Here is a 21,958-nt window from a genome sequence, read left to right as displayed (position 1 = left end):
CATTAATTTTTTGAGATACAGATATAGATACACACACACATATTTGGATGTATATATTATATATACATATATATTTAGATGTATATATTATATATACATATATAATATTTTAAATGGGTATTGTAAGAAAAATAGAAAATTCTGGTTTGGGTTTTAGAAAGTATAGGAAAGCATTAATAATGGGGAAATAATATAATGTGATATAATCATAATAATACGATGTATTATCAGCCTTTCCATAGAGACTCTATGGAACCAAATGCTCTCCTGGCATATATGGGAGTACACTAATTTTTTCACTTTTTTTTTCCCCAAGAGAGTAAGCTTGAATTTCATCCAAATTAATTAGGGTGGATTTGGAAGTAAGCAATTCATTAATTTGTTTAATTGCTCATTCAATAAATATTTATTATCTCTGTACTATGTGCCATGTAGTTTAATAAGAGAAAAAATAAATATTGATAAATAATAATTACCCAGTCCAGACCCTCAAAGGATCGTTTAGAGAAGAATGATACGTATGGAATTAAGAAGAAGTGTAACAGACACTATGAAGGAAACCATACAGAATATCATGGAAGTGCATACCTCTCCTATTACATACTTTTGACAATCAGAAAAGCTTCCCTTTTGTGAAGAAAATTTTAATCAGAATATTGAAACAAACAAAAATAAATAAAGTCCTAAAATTCCCCTGGTTTGATTGTTCTCATATCAAACCAGCACACCAGTCAACAAAATTTGAAAAACCATGAAAGTTCTAAACAGAAATAGTTATTGGTGGTGATAGTTTCCAGGGAACTAACTTGATTACTTAGGTCATTAGTCCATTGTGTGCAACTTTCCAAGTGCATCACTATTAATGTGAAAGACACCTTTCCCCCTGGGAACCAATAATTAACATTTTAAAAAGATCTGTTGAAAGTGCTTTTATCTGTTCAACAAAACACTAAAGATGTAGCGCTTAGTGCCCCTTTCAAGTCATTAGTGAACTAAGAGGTATTCCCCTCCGTTTTATCTTCCCAACCCTCCCCTACCCCAAACACACCTCACATTTTGTCTTTCTCCTGTCTCTCCCTCCCCAGCCATCCTTTCCTCCTTCCCAAAGTGGTCAATCTTTGGAAATCAGTGCGCTCCATTATAAAAGAAGAGCATCAAGTGTTACAAAAAAAGTGATTTTGACCAGATGTCCCTTGTCTTCCTTTCTTTTCTTCTCCAGCAATGGATGCAGCAGCAAAGCTGTGAGTGTGTAAGCCAGGTAGGAGCACCCACAGTAAAGGAATTTGGTATCTTTTTTTTTTTTTTAAAGATTTTATTTATTTATTTGTTAGAGAGAGAGCGAGCGAGAGCTAGCACAGGCAGACAGAGAGGCAAGCAGAGTCAGAGGGAGAAGCAGGTTCCCTGCAGAGCAAGGAGCCCAATGTGGGACTCGATCCCAGGACGCTGGGATCATGACCTGAGCCGAAGGCAGCGGCTTAACCCACTGAGCCACCCAGGCATCCCAGGAATTTGGTATCTTTACAGCAACAGCTTGGCAGATGTGTTGAGCCCAGAATGAAGCTCAAGGCCACTTTCTCAGTTTGGGAAGCGTCTGCCCAGTGAATTGCAACCCCTCTTACTAGGAAGAATCCTCTTGGTTTTCCTGCCCCTCCCCAAATTACCTGAAAGGGAGAGTCCCAAAGTTTGTTTCTGTCCCTACTTGATCCCTGGTCCTCACCATGGTCTCCCATCCTCATGCCCAGCCATTCCAGTCATCCAGCTCCTTCTCCACCTCCAGCCTCGAAAATGGGTACAAAGCAGGGCCTGGAACAACCAGCCTAAGGAGAGAGAAGCTTCATTGGTGAAATCCAAATCCCAGCAGGAAGGGAGGGGGGACAGTCAGGAGGGAAAAAGTGGAGGCAAAGCAATGTTGCGGGCAGGGACCCACTTGGGGATGGGGATGGCAGTCGTGAGGAGGGGCGGAAAACCGGAGTTAAAGGTTGGAAAGAACTTGCTCAGCCTTTCGGTGCAAGCGCGCCAATGTCAACCTCCGAAGCTTCCCGGTGCGGGCACTAAAGGGTGCTGAGCGGTATACATAGCTCTCCATACACATTGGGAGCTCAGCGAGAAAAGGAGGGGGCGATGGCAGGCAGGTTCCGCCTCCCCCTGGCCCGCGTGCACACACGCGCCCACCGCGGCTCGGGCTGGCTGAGCGCGGGCGAGTGTGAGCGCGGGCGAGTGTGAGCGCGAGTGTGCGCACGCCGCGGAGAGCCTCTGCCCTCGCCTCGCACCCTGCTCAGGGCATCTTGAGAGCCTGGAAACGTGAACAGGCTTAAAGTATGGCATGTTGCAAAGATGGTTTCTGCCAAGAAGGTACCCGCGATCGCTACGTCCTCCCGGGTCAGTTTCGCCCTCCTGCACTTCCTGTGCCTGGCGGCTTGGTGAGTTCCCTGGGGTCCTGAGGCACAGGGGTGGAGAGGTGGCCAGCTCCGGGCCCCCGCTGGCCGCCGCCCCTCCCAGGGCAGAGCAGACCCTCGGGTCTCGACTGTAAGGTCAGGGGCCGCAGCTGGGCTTTTCTGTGCCCAAGTAGACGCAGAAAGCAGAAGGGGCACCGGATGCAAGAAGAGTGTGGGTTTTGGGGTGCTTGTGCACTGGGTGCGCCTTTCTTGACCATTTCTCTGTCCCCCATCCTTCAGATCTGCCTCCTTCAGCTTGGGGCAAGAGACTCTTTCCCTAGAAGATAAACCTGTTTCCACCTGTTCTGTGATCGATTCTTAAAACAACCCCTTCTGCCTTTTTTTTTTTTTTTTCTTCTTCCCTTTCCACCCCCTTGCGTTTGCAGTTTAAACGAATCCCCAGGACAGAACCAAAAGGAGGAGAAATTATGCCCGGAAAATTTTACCCGCATCCTGGACAGCTTACTCGATGGTTATGACAACAGGCTGCGTCCTGGATTTGGGGGTATGAACGATTTCAAACGCTCACGTGTGTCCTGTCTGTCCCTCTCTCGGTCTGCCTGTCTGTGTATCATTAGGTATGCCTCGAGTGGAAAAATGAAAAATCTCTCTCTCAGTCTCTCTGTCTCTCCCTCCCTCCCCACCCCCTTCCCCTTGATGAGACCTCTGACAAGAAGACCGCCCCCACCAGTACTTTCCCATCTCCCTGCCTGCCTCAGAAGCTTTGCCTCTCCCCCACACTAATTACCTTCCGGGACCTAACTGCTGGGTGGGGGAGGTTGGAGGGAAAGAGTCAAAAATGGGAACTTGGGGCTCGGTTGCCCAGCTGCGCTGCACCCTGAGAATGGACTTCCCCTGCACCTGGCCAATTTGCTCAGAGCAGGTTGCACTTGAGGCAACTGATCCCAAGTCCCTTGTCCTCCCACGTGGTATCTGTCCCTCTGCCAAAACCTCGCCACCGTGTTCTACCTAGGACATGAATCTGGGGCACGAAGCTGCCCGCTCTGCTAGAGAACCCAGTCCTTTGCTGTTCTCCTCCACAGTGGGATGAATTTTTACTTTATTTGGGGAGATGGCATTTACTTCCCTTCTAAGACTTTGGAGTCAGAGCTGTTTCAGCTTTATTTCTTCCTTAAGTATTTATAATGTCTATAACAGAGGCACATCTATTAACTGTACTGCTGCTCTCTTGCATGTTCATATTCTGTTCGCTTATATAATGAGAATCTATGTGGCAAGCATTGTGCTAGGCACCGTGTTCGCAGAATCTCAAGATACAATTCTGACGCCCAAACACCCGTTCAGTCGCTCAGTCCAGTTCAGAGAGAACATATGACTTTACTCCAAGTGTGAGCTCAGGTCTTCTGACCACCAAGTCCCTGTTCTTTCCAATTACACGGAGTTAGTTGTGCACTGGGAAGTGAGCTGAAGAAGAAACAAGCTCTATCTTAAAGGAACCTCTTAGTAGTAGTAGCAGTAATAACAGTAATAACTACTAATATTGTATTTATTTATTTGAATTTTCATATATACCAGGCATTTTATAGGCATTACTGAGAGTAAGTTCTTACTATCCCCATTTTACAGATGAAGAAATTGAGGCTTGGGAAGTTAAGTAACCAGTTCAAGTTCACAGCTGGTAAGTGGCATGGGTAGGATGTGAAGCCAGGACAGGTTGTATATTTAAGAGACAAACCCATGAAGACTGAGGGGATATCAGATGGCATGTGGCAAGCATCACATGATATTAGCAGTGCAGAGCACATTAAGCTTCCTGACTTGAGTATGTGGAGAAAGTGAAAGGGAGCAAGACATTCCCGTGATAGAGGACAGAATTAGATATGGTCTCAGGTTTGAAAGAATTATCAGGAGTAAAATAGAATTGGAGAGAGCAGAGCTGGATGATTTTTTGGAGTCTGATGAGTCTGGTTCTTCTCATTAAACAAATGAGGACACTGAAGATTAGAAATGGAAAGTGATTTATACAGGGACAGAGAACATAATGGTTGGCTGGAATCAGATCTTCTGATCCCAAACTTTTTCTGGATTTTATTGAGAAGGTTATAGGGGGTCGTTGAGGGTATTAATTGAGTTTTTGCATGTCGACAGTGATAAATCTGGATAAGAAGGATGAAAGATTCTCCTAGTTCTTCTCACATTGCCTCTCCAGGAGTAGGATATTCAGCCCTGCATTTGCCATCATGCAAATCTGAAAAGAGCCTTCCTTGCAGAAGTGAATCATTTATCAATGCACAATCTTTCACAAGTGACTGGGAAATTATCACTTTATGTTCAAAAAAAGAATTTTGTGGAGAATATTTCAGATGACGTTTTATCACTGAAAACTATATTATATCAATAAAAGAAGTTTTATCCTCCCATAAAGGTATTAAACATGACATTTTAAGTACAGAAAAAAAATAACAGAAATACCAGATCACATGAGTTTAAGTATTTATTAGAGAATTGATGTGCCTGAACATAAAGTGAAAGATTATAACTGAAGTGATATGGTTTTATTATCAAATGGCAGAAGTTGAAATAATATCTGCCCAATTGGTTATAATACAAGTATAACTCAAAAAGAAGAAGGAACCCATCGTAGATACGTTCCTTACACCAACTACCTTGTCCCATAATATTGTGTAGACAATAAAATGAATGAAGTTAATCTATGTAAGCCATGGCTAGATTCTGGCTAGCTACAGGATTGCTGAACTGTCTCAAGGGCATTATTAATCATCTTACTTGTCACTGCCAAGTGATCTGTATTACCTACCTGGAGATACTGTCATAGCTTTATGGGAAGAGGTTGGATTCACCTTACTTCAAGTGTTAGCAGTTACTTAACCATTAAAAATTTACACAATTTTTTTGGCTGTGCTCATAAATATTTGGGTAAACGTGATTAATTTTTTTGGAAATGGGTCATTCTCTGTAAAGGCATAGCATCCCAAATGTGGCAGGGGAATCGTAATTTTCACCTGCCCAAACCATGTAATCTGTTTACAGGATGTTGTAAATGAGCATCACTGAAAATAATAAGAAAAATACTCATTCTTAGCACAGACTCTTGGATACCACAAGTTTGGTCCCTTCTTTGACATTTCAATGCTTTGTGGAAAGTTTGGCACTTTAAAAATAAAATGAAAACAATTCAGACTTTGGTCAGTTTGCTATAAATACAGATTTACTTCCTGGTCCCTTTAATCCTACTTTGCTCTTTGTAGAGCATTTACTTTATATCTGTTTATACAACTTAGCTGTGTTCCATTTAAAATAAAGCTAAAAGCAAAGATTTGAATTGAAATTGGATGGTTTGTGATTGTTCAGTAGGACGGCAGGGGTTGGAATAGATTTGGAAACTAAATTACATATTTTTAACTCAGCGGCACAGCTTGCAACAGGGAAGTAAAAGGAACTGAAATCATCCTCTTCTTTTCATCCCTCCAGGGTCTCCTCTCCCTTGTCTCCCATGTTCTCCCATTGGAGAAGAAAAGGGGAAAAGGTGAGAAGGAGGCATGGTGAGAGAAGCCAGACTGGGACTTTTGAAGGGGTGTCGTTCTTTTGGCCTCTGACGAATCAGTCTGCTGTCATCTTGAAGTAGCTTGCACCCGCTTAGAAGTGGCATGCAAGTGTACCCTTCCATAAAGGAGCTAGAAAATCATTCCCCTGTGCTCTTAGCTGCTTTCAACACTGTTCTACGCCATCTTAAAAATGCATAGCTAAGGTATTAACCTCTAGGAGATAGCTTAGGAAGCCAGCCCTTAACCCCTTACATATACTGAAGGATCACACAACCCTTGTACATTTCAGTCTTTTGAGGCACATGATCTGGAGTAATAGATACTTCAACTAACGATAATTGCCTTGGATCATCTTCCACAACTTCCCTGAAATGGGAACGGACCATCAGGTCAGTTTTGCGAGCCTAGTGGGACTTCACGTTAGTGAGGTCCTCTACAGTTTGGAAACCTTTTTGCGTACAATTTTAATAAGATTCTCATAACAACACAAAGAGATAAGCAGGGTGGGCATCATCCCTATTTTAGAGGGGAGGCTGGGAAAAGTTCCAATGAATTGCTCTAGAACCCTGAAACTACTAATAGACCACCAATAGACCAGGCAGCTGGTCTATTGCTACATCCACTTCTAAAGCTTTCTTACATCCTTCTGTTTACCAAGAGTGAAATTTTCATTAACATACCTTTTTGTTCCTAAGTAGGTTATTAAAATAAGCAAAACTGCATTTCCCCCAAAGGAGCGAAATGAGAACTTTTATTCTAAAGCTCAAATAACATTTTAAAATGGAAAAGCAAATATGGAGAAGTATATATACTTAGGTAAATTTGGAATAAGTTCTCCACACAAATAAAAATATTCTTGCAATGTTTTCAAATGATCTATATCCTAGCCAAAATGCACTAACCGTGTGCTAGCCTTATTAACTGAATGTCTACAGAGAATAAATATGTAGACAAAAAGAACACCTCAAATCCCCAGGGCAACAGAAAAATAAAGCTTCATTCTCTTTTGATTTGTCACTGTCATTTAACATCCATTTGTTGAACCAATAGATATTGAGATCACTATGTATCAGGAACAATGTGAGGTTGTGAAGATATTATTCTGAATCAGACACAGGCTCTTGTGAACTTTAGAGCTGAACAGTGTAGAGAGATAAAAATAAAAAAGAAACAAATAACAAAATATTAAAAATAATGCTGTGGAATAGTCTAAAAGCATGCTAAGATAGAGAATTAACTGGGTAAGAGATCTATTTCAGATAAATTTTCAGATGGTGAAGAATATCTTGTAAGTTGAGCCCTGAAGGTGATGGATATGGAAAAGGTAAGCAAAAGCTGTTCTCAGGCAGGAAAGAAAGAAAGAAAGAAAGAAAGAAAGAAAGAAAGAAAGAAAGAGTAAGGATTCTAAGGTAGATGATAAGTTAGTGTGATTCAGACAGTGAAGGGAGTTTGGTGAAAAGCATTCCGGGAAGGTAGTATCAAAACAGGAAAAAGAATTTCACAGGTCCAGCTCCTTGTGGTAAGCAGAGGCCAGAGCAGGCAAGGCCCTTTGTAAAAGAGTTTTGATCCTTTTTTAGTGAACCTGGAAGCCACTGGAGTTTTTTCGGTGGAGGGAATGACCTGATATGACTCAGATTATAATGTGATCCCTTTGGTTGCTGCATAATAAAAAGAAAAACTTAGATACAGAGGCTGGGCAATATTGGAACAAGGAGACCAGCAAAGAAGTTAGATAGATTTAAGTGGAAAAACTGAGGTACATTTTGGAGGTGTAATTCAACAGATAATTGGAGATGGATTTCATATGGGTGGTAAAGGAGAGGGAGAAGTAAAAAAATGACTTCTAGATTTTTATTTTGAGAAAGTGGGTAGAGGATGGTGCTTTTTAAATTAGGAAGGAGGGAAGGAGGGAGAAGAGAGATGGGGTGAAATCAAGAAATCAGGTGTGGATATGTGAAGAATGTTAGAATAAATATGTGAGGTCCTAGTGGTTGTACATATTTGGATATCACAAAAGAGTTTTAACTGCAGATACACAAGAGTCTCACCAACATACAACACTATGAGAATAGATCCCTAAAATTGAGTATAGAAAGGGCAAGGAGACCAGCACCAAGCCTCAAAGAACACTAACAATTGAGGAAGGGCAGAAAACCTAGAATTGTCAGAGGAGGATGAATGTGATATAGGCACTCAGAGCCTGTGAAATTCTAGAAGTAAAGAGAATGGAATGTCTTAGGAAGGAAGGATGAGAAGCCTCTCAAATTCTTTTAAGATTAAGTAAGATAAGGCTAAACACATGGAGATGTTTCATTTCATTCACTTTTCATCAACTCCTTATTAATCATGTGATATGGGTCAGGCACTGTTCTAGGATGGCACCGAGAAATGCATTAGTAAACAAAAGAAATGCAGTTCCCTGCCTTCATGAGCTGACAATTTAGTGAAAGAGACAGAAAATGAGCAACAGAAAATAAGTAAAATATACTGTCCGAAGTCGATAACTGCTATGGAATATTAAAAAGCAGGGGAGGGGCTGTAGTTTTAATGAAAGTAGTAGGAAAAACTTCAATGAGAAGGTGATATTTTGAACAATGATCTTAAGTGGGTAAAAGGAGAAGCCACGTTTGGGTTAGAAGAAACACTATGTGTGAAACTGCGAAGCATGCAAGTTAGAGTTGCTGTAGTCAAGTTTAGCAGGACTGAGGAGTAAGAAGGGGTTGGTATGATACAAAAATGAGGTTGTGTAAAGCTTTGCAAGCTGATAAATACTTTAGTGTTACTTTGAGTCAGATCACAAGTGATTAGAGGGATTCCAACAGGGGCAAGTCCTAAACTGCCCAATTTTCAAAGACTCACGTTGGTTGTTGTAGTGACAAAAGCCGCTTAGGGGTCAAGGGCAAATGCATAGATGTTTTCATAATTAACTAGGTGAGAGATGATGGATGTATTGACCAAGCCAGAGGCATGGAGCTTGTGAAGTGGGAAGAAATGATCTGGTTCTGGCTAGGTTTCAAAGAGTTGGTCCACTAATGACAGCTAGAATGAGGAGTGTGAGAAAAAAAGGTGTCTGACACCAAAGTTTTTGACTTGAACACCTAAAAAAATAGAGTTGCTTCTGTGGCAGAAGCAGATGAGGGATGTGAATGAACAATTTGTATGTGGATATGTTAAGTCAAGATGCCTATTGGACATTAAGTGAAGATGAATCTGGAAAGCAGGATGATTGGTATGTCAATATATATGGTACTTAAAGCCATAAGACTACAGGGACCATAAGAGATTAAGGATGAGGGGTGCCTGGGTGGCTCAGTGGGTTAAAGCCTCTGCTGTCAACTCAGGTCATGATCCCAGGGTCCTGAGATCAAGCCCTGCATTGGGTTCTCTGCTCAGCTGGGAGCCTGCTTTCCTTGCTCGCTCTCTGCCTGCCTCTCTGCCTACTTGTGATCTGTCTGTCAAATAAATCTTAAAAAATAAAAAAGAGAGATTAAGGATGATATGGAAGAGGCACAGGTATAGAATTCTGAAGTCTCCAGTGTTAAGAGGTAGGGAGTTCACAAGAATCTCTGCCCCAAGAAGACTGAGGAGGGGGGCCTTTGACATAGGAGGAAAAATCTCAGAGTATGCACACTGGATGGTGAGTAAAAAGAGGAGGTGTGATTGATCATTCACTTCTTCTTCTTCTTCTTCTTCTTCTTTTTTTTTTTTTTTTGATCATTCACTTCTTAATGCTCCTGATAGATTGAGAAAGAACAGAAGATAAAATTGCATAAAATTGTTCACTACTTTTAGCAGTATCTACCTCTTCGCTGATTTTGACAGAGCAGCTTTGGTGGTGTGGTGAATGTAAAAATCTGATTGGGGGGGATGGGAGGAGCCTCTGGATTTTTGTACAGGGGAGCAGAGAAATGGGTGGTTACGTGGAGGGAGAAGTTGGATCAAGAGAGCTTCTTTACAAATGGGAGAAATTAAATTATTTTTTAAAGTCCATGGAAACAATGCTGTAGATAGGGAAAACTAGATACTGATGGAAGGAAGTTAAGTGACTCCGGAGCATGAAAGCCAGGTTACAATAGATGACAGAGTGAAAAGAAAGGGAAGAACTCGAGGCAGTGTGTATGGATTTTTTTCCCCCCCCTGGAAATTCAAAATGTGAAGGGGAAGAGAAAGAGGGAAGGTTGCCTTCTTTTAAGATTAGAAATATCAGAATACATCTGTGTACTACTGGAATAATCTAGTAGGGGATAATGTAATATCACAGTGGAGGGAAGGGATAACTGAAAGATGCCCTTGAGATGATAAGAGACTACAGAATCCAGAACAGCAATTTATTTTTTATTTACTTGGTATAGCAAAAAAGATGTACCACCACTGTCGTATCGTTGCATTTTCTTTAGGGCAAGGATATTTGGTGTTTCCCCAAAAAGGCACTGTAAAATCTAGATATTGGCTATTCATAACTTTATGGAGACGTAAATAATATTTCACTGGGCTGTTTGTTTTCTTTTAGGTGAAAAATACATCAACGTTCATTATATTATTTTCTAGGCCTTTTTATTGTGTTTCTTTTTAAAAGCTTCTTGTATACAGAACTGGGTTCTGAATTAAGAATACTTGTTTAACAATTACTCTCATTATTGGTCCATATGTGATTTTCTTTTGATCTGCCCACCCATCCATTGAACTGTCATAACCACAACAGTTAAGTCACTGAACTGCACAACGGTGACAACTTTTAGTCTGCTAGGGAGTCTCCCTCATGCTCTCCTCCTGTCTGCCCCAACCACACTTACCACCATTCTGAGTCTTTTTTAAATTATTTCATAGTTTTCCTTTGAATATTACTTTAACTCAACTTTTATTTAAATTTCAATTACAAAAATTTAGTGGTTTTGAACATGTTCTATATTAACTTTAGGTGTGTGTTTGTTTTTTTTTGTCCCCCACTTAATCGTGTATCGCTAAGATTCATTCTTGCTGTTGCATATTGCTATAGATCATTCATTGGACTGCTGTGTGATATTTCCACTTCATAGGAACCAGTTTATTCATCTTCTCTGTTGGCAGTAGGCATTTTGCTTATTTCCAAGATTGTGTTGCTGTGAATATTCTGGCCCAAATTTCCTGCTGTAAATGTGCAAAAGTTTCTTTTGCATATATATCCAGGAATGGATTTTTCTGGATCTTCATGTAAGTGGGAGTTCAACTTGATGAGATAATGCCAAACTGTTTTCTGTGGTGGTTTTACAAATTCAAACTCTCATTTACAATGAATATGAGATTCAGGATCCACAAAACCTTCAACCATATACATATACATACATATACATACATATATATGTATGTGTGTGTGCATATATATACATATGTATGTATATATATACTTGAAATGGTATTGGATTGTGAAATAATTAGAATTTTCTGATTTTGAATATGGTCAAACATCTTTCAAACCTTTATTGCCTATAAGAATTTTCCTTCTGTGAGGAGCATTTTTGTCTTTTGCTCATATTTCATTATTTTTTAAAATGCTCTTCTTATGTATTTAAGTACTTTAGTCATTTAAAAAGTTGACCTGGATTGATAGAAGGATCATAGGTCATAGGAAACACTATTAATATCATCTAAGTAAAACTTGATAGCTCTGTTTTTCCTGTGTTATCAATGGATATCTCTTCTTTGTCTATTCTGTAAGAAGGCTAGCATTTCTGTATTTTTAGTGACAAACAAAATTAGATATTTCTTTAAATATATCACTCAAGATTCCTTGTTGTTATTATATGTCCTAAGTACTTGATTTTTAGAAACACATCAGCTGTGTTTTGTAAGCCGTAGCTGGATGCATGATCTTAGGTGGCTGAAAAACCAAAAATATGTCCTCAACTGGGTAACTGGGGACACACTAGGAATAAGGATCGACATGTTTCAGTATTAGCAAAACATCTGAGGTCTTTCTCCTGGTGTTACAGCAAATTGGATACTATTATTGGTGGAAAAAATTAAATCGTTATATCCTTTGACCAAGTCCATACAACTGAAGTAAAGTTAGCAGTGGAAAATCATCTGACATGTTGTGAATTGTTTCTCTACTGTCCACTTAAGTTCAACTCATTAATAAGCTGGGAATATTCCTCTGCATTTCATCTCGGTAGTTTGGCTCTTTCTTTCAGACCCTACTGAAGATCACTGTGTTTGCCTTATAAAATGCCAACTATATTTTGCCCATTACCAAAAAAGTATGATTTTTAAAATAAAATATGTCTTTGATGTTATACATTTATGAGAAGTCCTTCCAAGCCCCAAATTATCTGGTTTCTATGTAATTATGCTCTTAGTAAGGTTGATTTGAACATCCTAAACAGTAGTGTTAGGGGAAGCGTCTCTAAGAATTATTCTTAATTACATAGCGACCATTATTCATAGAAAACTGATTTATTGGAAACCCATTACATTGTGGCCTGAGATTAGTTCTGGGAAAGGATACAAATATAAATAAGACACATTTTCTGCTTTAATCAGGAAATATTTTTAGCTTAACTGGTATAACAAATGAATCCAAGTAATTTTTCTTTTTGGGAAGTTTTAAATCACTGGTGGGATGATATTAAGAACACAGACATGTAGATATTCACCACTTAGTATGTGCAAAGCATTATGCTAGTTGAGAAGTTCAAGAGAGGATTAAGATTTTGTCTTTGCTGTTAAGGGAAGAAAGACAGACCCAAACAGGCTATACTAAGATAAGAACAAAGGCATAGAAAGAGCTGCAAGAACATAGCTCAGAAATTAGGCATAAATAAAATTTAGGAAATTTGGATATGGCGTATTATGTAATAGGCCATTACATAAGTAATTAACTACTGATTTATTATTTAATTATATCATTACCATAGTAAAGCTAGAATGTACTTGGAAATCAATCCAAGGGGTTATAATTCTGGCTCTGGCGTATGATATTTAAACTCTGTGAGCTCAGTTTCCAGATTCAAAAAATTCTCATGATAATATCACCCTTGGAGTGTGTTGTGAGAATTAAATGAAATAGTGTATGGAAAGAGGCTAGTAGCCCTCCTGGCACATGGGTAGGCCTTCAATAAATAGAATTATTATATCTCTGCTCTTTTCTCTTTGGGGAAAAATCTTTTTCCCTGTGAGCAGTGACACACCAGCACACCCCGTGATCTGTTAACCTCCATCCTTGTTGCTGCATTCCTAGTGTAGGCCATCATCATTTCTCAACTAGGCTGGTAAGACAGCATTTTAAAAGAGCCCTTCCTCTACACTTGCTCCTCTATAATTTACTGTTAACAACTGCCAGCGTGATTTTATAAAGAATATAATTCAAATCATATAATTTCCTTACTTCAAACTCTTGATGGCCTTCCAATGATTAAGGGATAAAAATCAAACTTCCTTATAGCCCAAGGCAGAGCTGAACTGAGTATCAGAGGGAGAAAACTTTAGGAAAGAACAGAAGAAAATTGTTTCTTTTGTATTTCTGTATGCTTTTGCTTGGGAGGCCATTATAAAATGCCACAGACAGAGTAGCTTAAACAATAACAATATCAAAGTGTCAGCAGGCTTGGTTTCCTCTAAGTCCTCTCCTTTGTTGTGGATGGTTATCTTCTCTGTCTTCACATGGTCTTTCTACTGTGTGATTTTGTGTCCTAATCTCCTCTTCTTTTAAGGGCATCAGTCACATTGGATTTGAGTCCATCCTAAAGACCTCATTGTAACCTAATTTCTTTTTTTAAAGACCCTAATTCTAAATACAGTCATATTCTGAGGTACTGGGCATTAGGACTTCAACATATGAATTTGGGAAGAACATAATTCAGCACATAACAACCTCTCCATGTGTGGTCCATCTGTCACCAGGATTTCTATAAGTTTTTTTTCCATGTAGTTTTAACAACTGTCACTAGAACGTGTATTTTAAGTATGTTGCTTAAAAGATGCCCCTTTAGGGGACACCTGGGTGGCTCGGTGGGTTAAGCCTCTGCCTTCGGCTCAGGCCATGATCTCAGGGTCCTGGGATCGAGTCCCACATCCAGCTCTCTGCTTTGCAGAGAGCCTGCTTTCTCCCCTCTCTCTGCCTGCCTCTCTGCCTATTTGTGATCTCTCTCTCTCTCAGTCAAATAAATAAATAAAATCTTTTTTAAAAAAATGCCCTTTTAGAATATGGACTCAGGAGTAGGTCTCTGCCCACCGACTGGTTTTCATTCTGTTTATGTGACTTTCATTTCTTATCATTCTCTTCCTTACCTGCTTTGTGCCAGCCTCACTGGCCTCTTTTTTATTCCCTGAACACAGTAAGGTCTCTCCTGACTCTGAGCTTTTATCCTGCAGTACTTTATTCTTGGAATGACAATTCTCTCTGTTATTCCAGTGGCTCATGTTTACCCTCCAGGTCTCAGTTAAAAGTTTCCACTTTGAAGAGTGGCTCAAAAATCTAGGTTTTCCCAGCCTCTTACTCCATTACCAGCCTGATTTGTACCTCTTATGAATAAAAAGATTCTTCCATCCAATTTATTTCTTTATTATTTACACTCAAACTCTTCTAATAGCATGTTAACTCCCTGAAGCAGGGAATTTATTTATTTATTTATTGTGTTTAAATTTATTTTATTTTTCAAATTTTTATTTAAATTCTAGTTAGTTAATGTGTAGTGTAATATTGGTTTCAGGAGTAGAATTTAGTGATTCATTACCTACATATAACACCCAGTGAGACAGGGAACTCCTAAGTCTTGGTTACCACTCTAGCTCCAGGGCCTAGTACAGTACAGAACTTGATACTCAGCAGGTGCTCACTCAGTGAATGTTTATTGAGTGGGTGTCCAAATGAAATCTCTCTTCCAATCACATATTTTTAGAATCTCACTTAATCTCAAAGACGATCATGAAAAACAAATACTGAACAATGTCACAAACAAACTAAACAATACGAAGATTGTAATTCCAGACATAAATATTTTTCCAAGAATCATTAAGAAAGTATTATATAAGAATTGGAAAATACCCATTATTATCATGGAATCACTGTAACTACAAGACTTAGCATAACCCCACACACCTTAAAGTAAATTTGTAAGTAAAAATATCATTGGCCTAATTCCTCTTATATACTTCCCTTAATCCCATTGAACACTTAATACACAGTAATAATATTTTACAGGACATAGTTGGGTAAATACTATTCTAGAAATCAGATGAACACAGTCTGTAAACTAGAATAAAATGAACTGCATCACCTAAGGAGTTGCTAGAAATGCAAATTGCCAGGCTCCACCTTAGACCTACTCAATCAGCAGGGCTAGTGTGGGGGCCCAGCATTGCTGCTTTAACAAACCTTTGGGTGATTCTGATCCATGAAAGTTTGAAAACTACTGCCCTAAATTGATCTTTAAAGTAATTTTTGATTCTCAAATTCCAAATAAAGCAGAAGATCTTGAAAGAGGAGAGGAAAAATTGAAACAAGAGGAAAGCAGAGAAGGAGACAAACCGTAAGAGTCTCTTTTTTTGTTTTAAATTTTTAAAATTTTTTATTTTTTATAAACATATATTTTTATCCCCAGGGGTACAGGTCTGTGAATCACCAGGTTTACACACTTCACAGCACTCACCAAAGCACATACCCTCCCCAATGTCCATAATCCCACCCCCTTCTGCCAACCCCCCTCCCCATAAGAGTCTCTTAATCTCAGAAAACAAACTGAGGCTTCTTGGAGGTGAGGGAGGTAGGAGGGATAGGGTGGCTGGGTGACAGACATTGGGGAGGGTATGTGCTATGGTGAAAGCTGAGAATTGTGTAAGACTGATGATTCACAGACTTGTACCCCTGAAAACAGTAATACATTGTATGTTAACAAAAAATTTAAATATATATATATATACATATATATATATGAAAAAGTAAAGTAACTTTTGAATTCTCAAGAATCTTATCAAACAAATGGTTCAGTTGTCAAATCATTTCAGGACATATGCAACCTTAATTATTTTAAGTAACTTATTTTCTCTGTTTTCCAAAGGTGTTGGTTTTTTTTTTTTTTTTTTTTAATGAAAGCTCTTGATGGATCAATTTAATCTATGACTTTTCTTTCAGTATACTTACAAAGGATATATTTTTCTTAGGATACTTATTTAAGAAAGAATTCTCTCATTCTTCTTCAAATTATTTTTCTTCCTGAGGCTCATTCTTTGTTCTATACAGTGAGAAATATTCTGATTCATTTTTATGAAGACAACTTTAAACCTAGGGCATTAAGCTATACCAACTACCCTTCCTTTCTCTGCCCCCCGCCCCTTGGCATAAATCCAATTGCCCAACCAGTATCCAAAGGAAATAACCCATCTTGATAACAGATGTTATTCTTTCCAGTATGGATTATCTAGCTTCTGGCCAAACAATGTTATAAACTATCATTTAAATGGTATCCAAGAGGGCAACAATTTTTTTTTAATTTTTATTAGTAATAAAAAAGGTATATATAATAACTACTATCATTACTGAGTGCATTATATTCTAGAGACTGGGACAAGTCATTTACATTTATAATTTCAGTTAATATTCATTAAAACCTTTACCTCTCAGGATTCATGGCTTGACTAAGATTATATTTAAAAAGTGTTTGAGCCAAATTTAAATTCCATAGTTCCGGATTTTAAGCACCATGCTAAACCCAGATTGTGGAAATCTTCCTTTGTCTAAAACCTGTGTCACCCCCATGGTCAAGATGCCCCCACCTTTTTCTTCTGCCAAACACACCTATGTGTTTGTTTCTGAACCAGTCTTATTTAGGCCTGGGAAAGAATCTCAGTAGTGGCCATTATCAGAAGCAAAGAGAAACTACTACTTAATACGAACTCTTGTAAGAGAGTCACTGTGTTCAGGGTTTTGTATGAAAAATTTCATTTGATCCCTATCAACAGTCTTGCCTATATCTGAGGTTGCTGCTTCTGAGAGGTTCAATAGCCTGCCCAAGATGAAATGGCTAGTAGGTGGCAAGAAGTGAATAGGTCTGACTTGTAGGAGAGTTAATCTTTGATCTCAGTCACCAGTGGATGGTCTGCTGATTGTTAAAGGTGACCTGAATCATTTCTGGGCTTAAGTTATTTCCCAGAATTGTCAGCTCTCCAAAGATGCATCCCTTACAACTCTTAGGGTTTGTCTCCTCACTCTCCTAGCTACATTTCCTCTTTTTAACAGCTCAATGGCTGATCAGATGATGGACTATAAAAAATTACAAAGGCTGAAAGCTTTTTTTCCCCTGCACTGCCTGTCATAACAGTGCCCGGAGGTAATGTGTTTTTGAAGAAGCAAGGTTCCCCTAAGTAACTAGGGTGGTATTTTTTTGTTTGTTTGCTTGTTTGTTTTGCCTATAAATAAACACTGCTTTCTGGTTCTGTTGTTCTTTTGTCTACTTTTTTTTTTTTTCCATTTTTGGAGAGATGCATCATCTCACTGAAAATTTAAGATCCCTATAAAAACATGATATATCATATCTATATTTATTCTTTATCCTCCTTGCCTATAAAATTGGTAATTTTTTTCACTCATTTACTTTATACCTACTAGGTCCTGTTACAGAAGTAAAAACTGATATATATGTCACCAGCTTTGGACCCGTCTCTGATGTTGAAATGGTAGGTACTTAGGAAATTCAATGTACCTCTTGAGGTTTGAAGAAAACATTCAGAGGAGAGGGCCATTTATATTTTAATATTTATTTTGTCATTAATTACACACAGCTAGCAAGTCAAAGAACCGCCTAGTTTCAAAAGTTTAAAAGGAGTAAGTCATTTAATTTGCATTTTGGCTCTAACATTTAACTATTTTTTGGTTTAGAGTTATTCTCACAAAGAAAACTTTCCCTATTACTAGTCTCCATGGCACAAACTTTTATGTAGTGATGTTTTCCCTTTAGAAAATTATTGAGGAGGAGACAATTGAAAAGTGTAATTAGTTTTTGTATGAAGCTATACTGTTCCCCTAATCATGTTTAGTATTACATGTTAGCCCAATTGCTCACTCTCTGTGCCCACCCCAACCCCTTCTCCTCCTGCCTCTCTCTCATGCTTCAAGAAGTTAGAACATCAAACACTGATCAGGATGAATTCATCCATTCAGTTGTGCCTCTAATAGTAAATATATGCAGTTTAAAGGTCAGAGAGCCAGCTTGACCTTTCTTCCTTGACCTGAAGCTCTTAGGTTAACTTTAAAAAATTCTGTTAATATATAATTGGTTTTTTAAAAATTTTATTTTGTCTTAGAGATGCCTACAATTTTATGATGGATTATGCCATGATATTTGTTACACTTTTACTAATTTTGCTACCTGGTCTAAAGTACAACTGTAATTATTTGGTGCTGGTGGTTCTATTAAATTACGGTAATTAATCTTGAATGACTCATGTTTATGGTAATTTACTTATCTAATAAAGTAGAAGATTAAGTTATCAAGATGGACATAACATGCTTTAATTGCTGAGGATCTTTTAGCTCCGTTGACTTAAGAAAATTTCTGTTCCTATTAATTTAGTTTTTATTTGGGTAGTTTTTTTTTTTTTAATGAGTGGGAAGGAGGCTAGAATTTAATGCATATTTATGTGTAGTCATCTGTGATTTGAATATGTCAAAAACTAATTTCCCTAGGAATACACAATGGATGTGTTCTTCAGACAGACATGGATTGACAAAAGACTAAAATATGATGGTCCCATTGAAATTTTGAGATTGAACAATATGATGGTAACAAAAGTATGGACCCCTGATACTTTCTTCAGGAATGGAAAGAAATCGGTTTCACATAATATGACAGCTCCAAATAAGCTTTTTAGAATTATGAGAAATGGCACTATTTTATACACAATGAGGTAGTCATTTTTTTTCTTCTTCCTTCTTCCTTTTTTATGCTTTTTTCCTACTCTTTCCTCCTTCCCTTTCCCCCTTTTTCTGTTCTTCCTTCCTTCTTTCCATCCTTCTCATTTTAGGTGTCATAAAATCATTTGTAAAGTGAGAGTTAATTTTAATTGCATTTTTCCACTATAGACTCACCATAAGTGCAGAGTGTCCCATGAGATTGGTGGATTTCCCCATGGATGGTCATGCATGCCCTTTGAAATTTGGAAGTTGTAAGTTACAATACAAATATTGTTAGAATTCATTTTTATCGAATGCAAGCTGATACTTATATATGTGCATGATTTCCCATAATCCATTTCACTCATTGTTCATGATAACTCTCTAAGATTTGACTTTTAGGAGACTATTTCAACCTCATATCCAAAAACCAAAAACTGTTTGTACAGATGGCCTAGGCAGACTGACTCACAATAATAGTTTGGTAATCAGTGGTGAAATTTAGGGACCTCTGAAATTTATGTGTTGGTGGTATAACGAAGAAAGTACAAAGGGTTTTTAGTGGGGAGGGGAGAAAATGAACAGTGCCTGTTATAAGCAGACTTCTTTATGGCAGATTTGAAAAAGGGCCAGAGAAGATTCAGGGTTTCTTGAAACGACAAGGGTGAGAATAATATCAACAATGCTGTTAGTATCAAAGAGGCTGAAGCATAATGAAAGCATAGTAGGAGGTGTGGTCTGATATATAGACAGAACCAGGTAATATACCCCTTTATAGACCACGTTAAGGAGTTTGAATTCTATTGGAAATGCTATGGAAAGCCCTTGGAAGATTTTACTAGGGGATTTGGCATTCTTTGACATTTTACAATTTCATTTCAGCTTTTTTATGGAGAATGGATTGTAGGGAGATTAGAGTAGAAGCAGATATAAGTTGGAGGCTATTGCTCTAGTACCATCAAAGATGGCGGTGGCTTAGACAAGGATGGCGCTAGAGGAGAATCTGTGAGGTAGATGGCTTGGGCATACTTTGAGGAGGGGAAGGCAAGAAGGTAAAAAGAGTGGGTAAAAAAGAATATGGAATTCTTTCCCCCAAGCTTCCTTCTCTGAGATGGCAGAAAAATGAGATTGCCTTTCCTAATGTCTGCCACAAATATTTGATTCAGTCAGAATCTACCACAAATAGGCGCTGGCTTTTATTATTGCTTCAGATCCTTAGTGCACTGATTGTGAAACTGTTGCCCACTATTACCATGCTCATTGCTTAATAATGAGAACTGGCCGTCAGCCTTCTTTTACAAGCCCTAGTAACCACAGTATTCCAGTATTCAGTGAGCTAAGTTAATGCTAGAGTCATTTGCTCCCTGACCAGTGACTTAATGAGAGAAGATGAAGAAAAGAAAGGCACCATCTCCCTGGGAGCAGAATTAAAACCCATTGGTATTACCAAATCTTAAATTTCCCCCCAAGATAGTTCTTATCTATGGGAAGTTCTTTCCCATGCAGCCCCCTCTAGTTCCCATACACAGCACTCTTTGGAGTGACTTAAACATCGTTGATATTCAATCAGGGTTTGTACTAAATAAAGAAATCACTCTTTGGAAGTTGTTTTTTTTTTGAGTAGCAATTAAAAAGAGAGTAACCTTTGATTGCCTGCACCCATTTTGCCCACATCCGTAGGTCCTGCCTGAAATGTTGAATCATTAAGAGAAAGGTTATTCCATCAAGGTAAGAGAGTCAAGAGAAGGATACCTGCTTTAGAATATCAAGGGCAGGAATATAGTATTTGGTGTCTTTTAAATGTATGATGTAGCATGAATGTACTTCAGGAGAGAAATGTTGACACATTAGCTATCTACTGCTAACTGGCGACACAAGCCTCAGAATTTGTTTTGTGAAATCAAAAAAATCATTTGTAAAAAATAGTCTCCCTAGGTATCAACTCCTTTGTAGAATTAAGCGATTTCACAGAGACCTACTGTGCTCTAGCCATTTTAGGAAGGTTTGTGGAGGGAACCAACTCATCATGGTTCTTTTGAGCTTTGTGAGCTTTGTGTGTGAGCCAAGCTATCTGTTGTGGGTAGACTGGTAAAGCTAGCAGCTGGTTTCCATTCGCATTGAACACCGAATAATAGAAAATGGGCTTAAATTGCCGCTGGGAGGGATTTGTTGAAGACAGGAGGGAAAATGTCCTGATTGTAGTTTAAAGGTAGCGGAACCAGTTGTGTAATTATTTTCCCTGGTGGGCTTTACAAACAGCAGAGCCGGTTGTCACTGCGGGATGGTTCCCAAACAGCATGGGTGTTGCCCAGAGGCGGTCTGGAATAGATGACCCCTGGAGAGCTCTCCCAACAGTAGGTTTTGTTTTGTTGTTGTTGTTGTTGTATTATTATAGGCAGCATCTGGTACATTTCTAATTGGCAGAACTGCCTTAGAATGGAAGGAGTCAGTCTCAGTTGAGCACTGGAAGTGAGTTGGAATGGAAGAAGTACTTTTTCGGTGGAGGAGCATTATTTCTGTTTTTCAACTGCTTATCCTAGCAGTATGGAAGCACATCCAAGTGCATTGATGCATATATAATGTTGAAGTTGCTTAGTTTTAGTCGCTCCTTCTCCAATTCCTTGATATAAAAACAAGAAATATGCTGAGTTGCCAGGGTGTTCATTTAATCTCTACGGTTTTCTAAATCTTAAGCATGTTTGAATAAATCACAATGATTATTGTTTCCTTTTATTCCATCTTTCTTGAACATGTGTAATATTCTTAAGTGTTGACCATCAGTCCTGCTGAAAAAGGACCACTGACTCTAATCACATTCTGGGCTCTCATTCAGATGCATATCCAAAGAGTGAGATGATTTATACCTGGACAAAAGGTCCTGAGAAATCAGTGGAAGTTCCAAAGGAGTCTTCGAGCTTAGTCCAATATGACTTGGTTGGGCAAACTGTATCAAGTGAAACTATCAAGTCCATTACGGGTGAGATGTTTAACGATTAAAGTCAGTATGCTACTTGGCATTAATTTTCCAGTCTGCAAGAGGGATTGAAAAACACATTTTGGGATTTGAGTCTTCTGAATATCGGGCCTCACAGTCAGAATAAGGCCACGGCTTTCCTACGTCACTTTAATAT

At 38.6% G+C, this 21,958-nt stretch overlaps 1 protein-coding gene across 1 annotated transcript in view; it reads left to right on the top strand.

The window, feature by feature from the left end:
* Nucleotides 1-2,076: 2,076 nt before the first annotated feature.
* Nucleotides 2,077-21,958, top strand: part of GABRA4 (gamma-aminobutyric acid type A receptor subunit alpha4) — a 68,916-nt gene continuing 49,034 nt past the window's right edge. Inside the window, exons 1-6 of the mRNA XM_004764917.3 lie at nt 2,077-2,420; nt 2,822-2,940; nt 17,544-17,611; nt 18,621-18,841; nt 19,017-19,099; nt 21,661-21,804. Coding sequence (XP_004764974.1) covers nt 2,335-2,420; nt 2,822-2,940; nt 17,544-17,611; nt 18,621-18,841; nt 19,017-19,099; nt 21,661-21,804 — 721 coding nt within the window. The 5' untranslated portion in view covers nt 2,077-2,334. The remainder of the gene's footprint in view (nt 2,421-2,821; nt 2,941-17,543; nt 17,612-18,620; nt 18,842-19,016; nt 19,100-21,660; nt 21,805-21,958) is intronic.

This window comes from Mustela putorius, unplaced genomic scaffold (genome assembly GCF_011764305.1).
Source record: "Mustela putorius furo isolate JIRA1106 unplaced genomic scaffold, ASM1176430v1.1 tig00000430_pilon_pilon_pilon, whole genome shotgun sequence".
NCBI classification, from domain to species: Eukaryota; Metazoa; Chordata; class Mammalia; order Carnivora; family Mustelidae; genus Mustela; species Mustela putorius.
The sequence above is the reverse complement of the archived record's forward strand: the minus strand, read 5'-3'. Positions and strand labels throughout refer to the sequence as shown.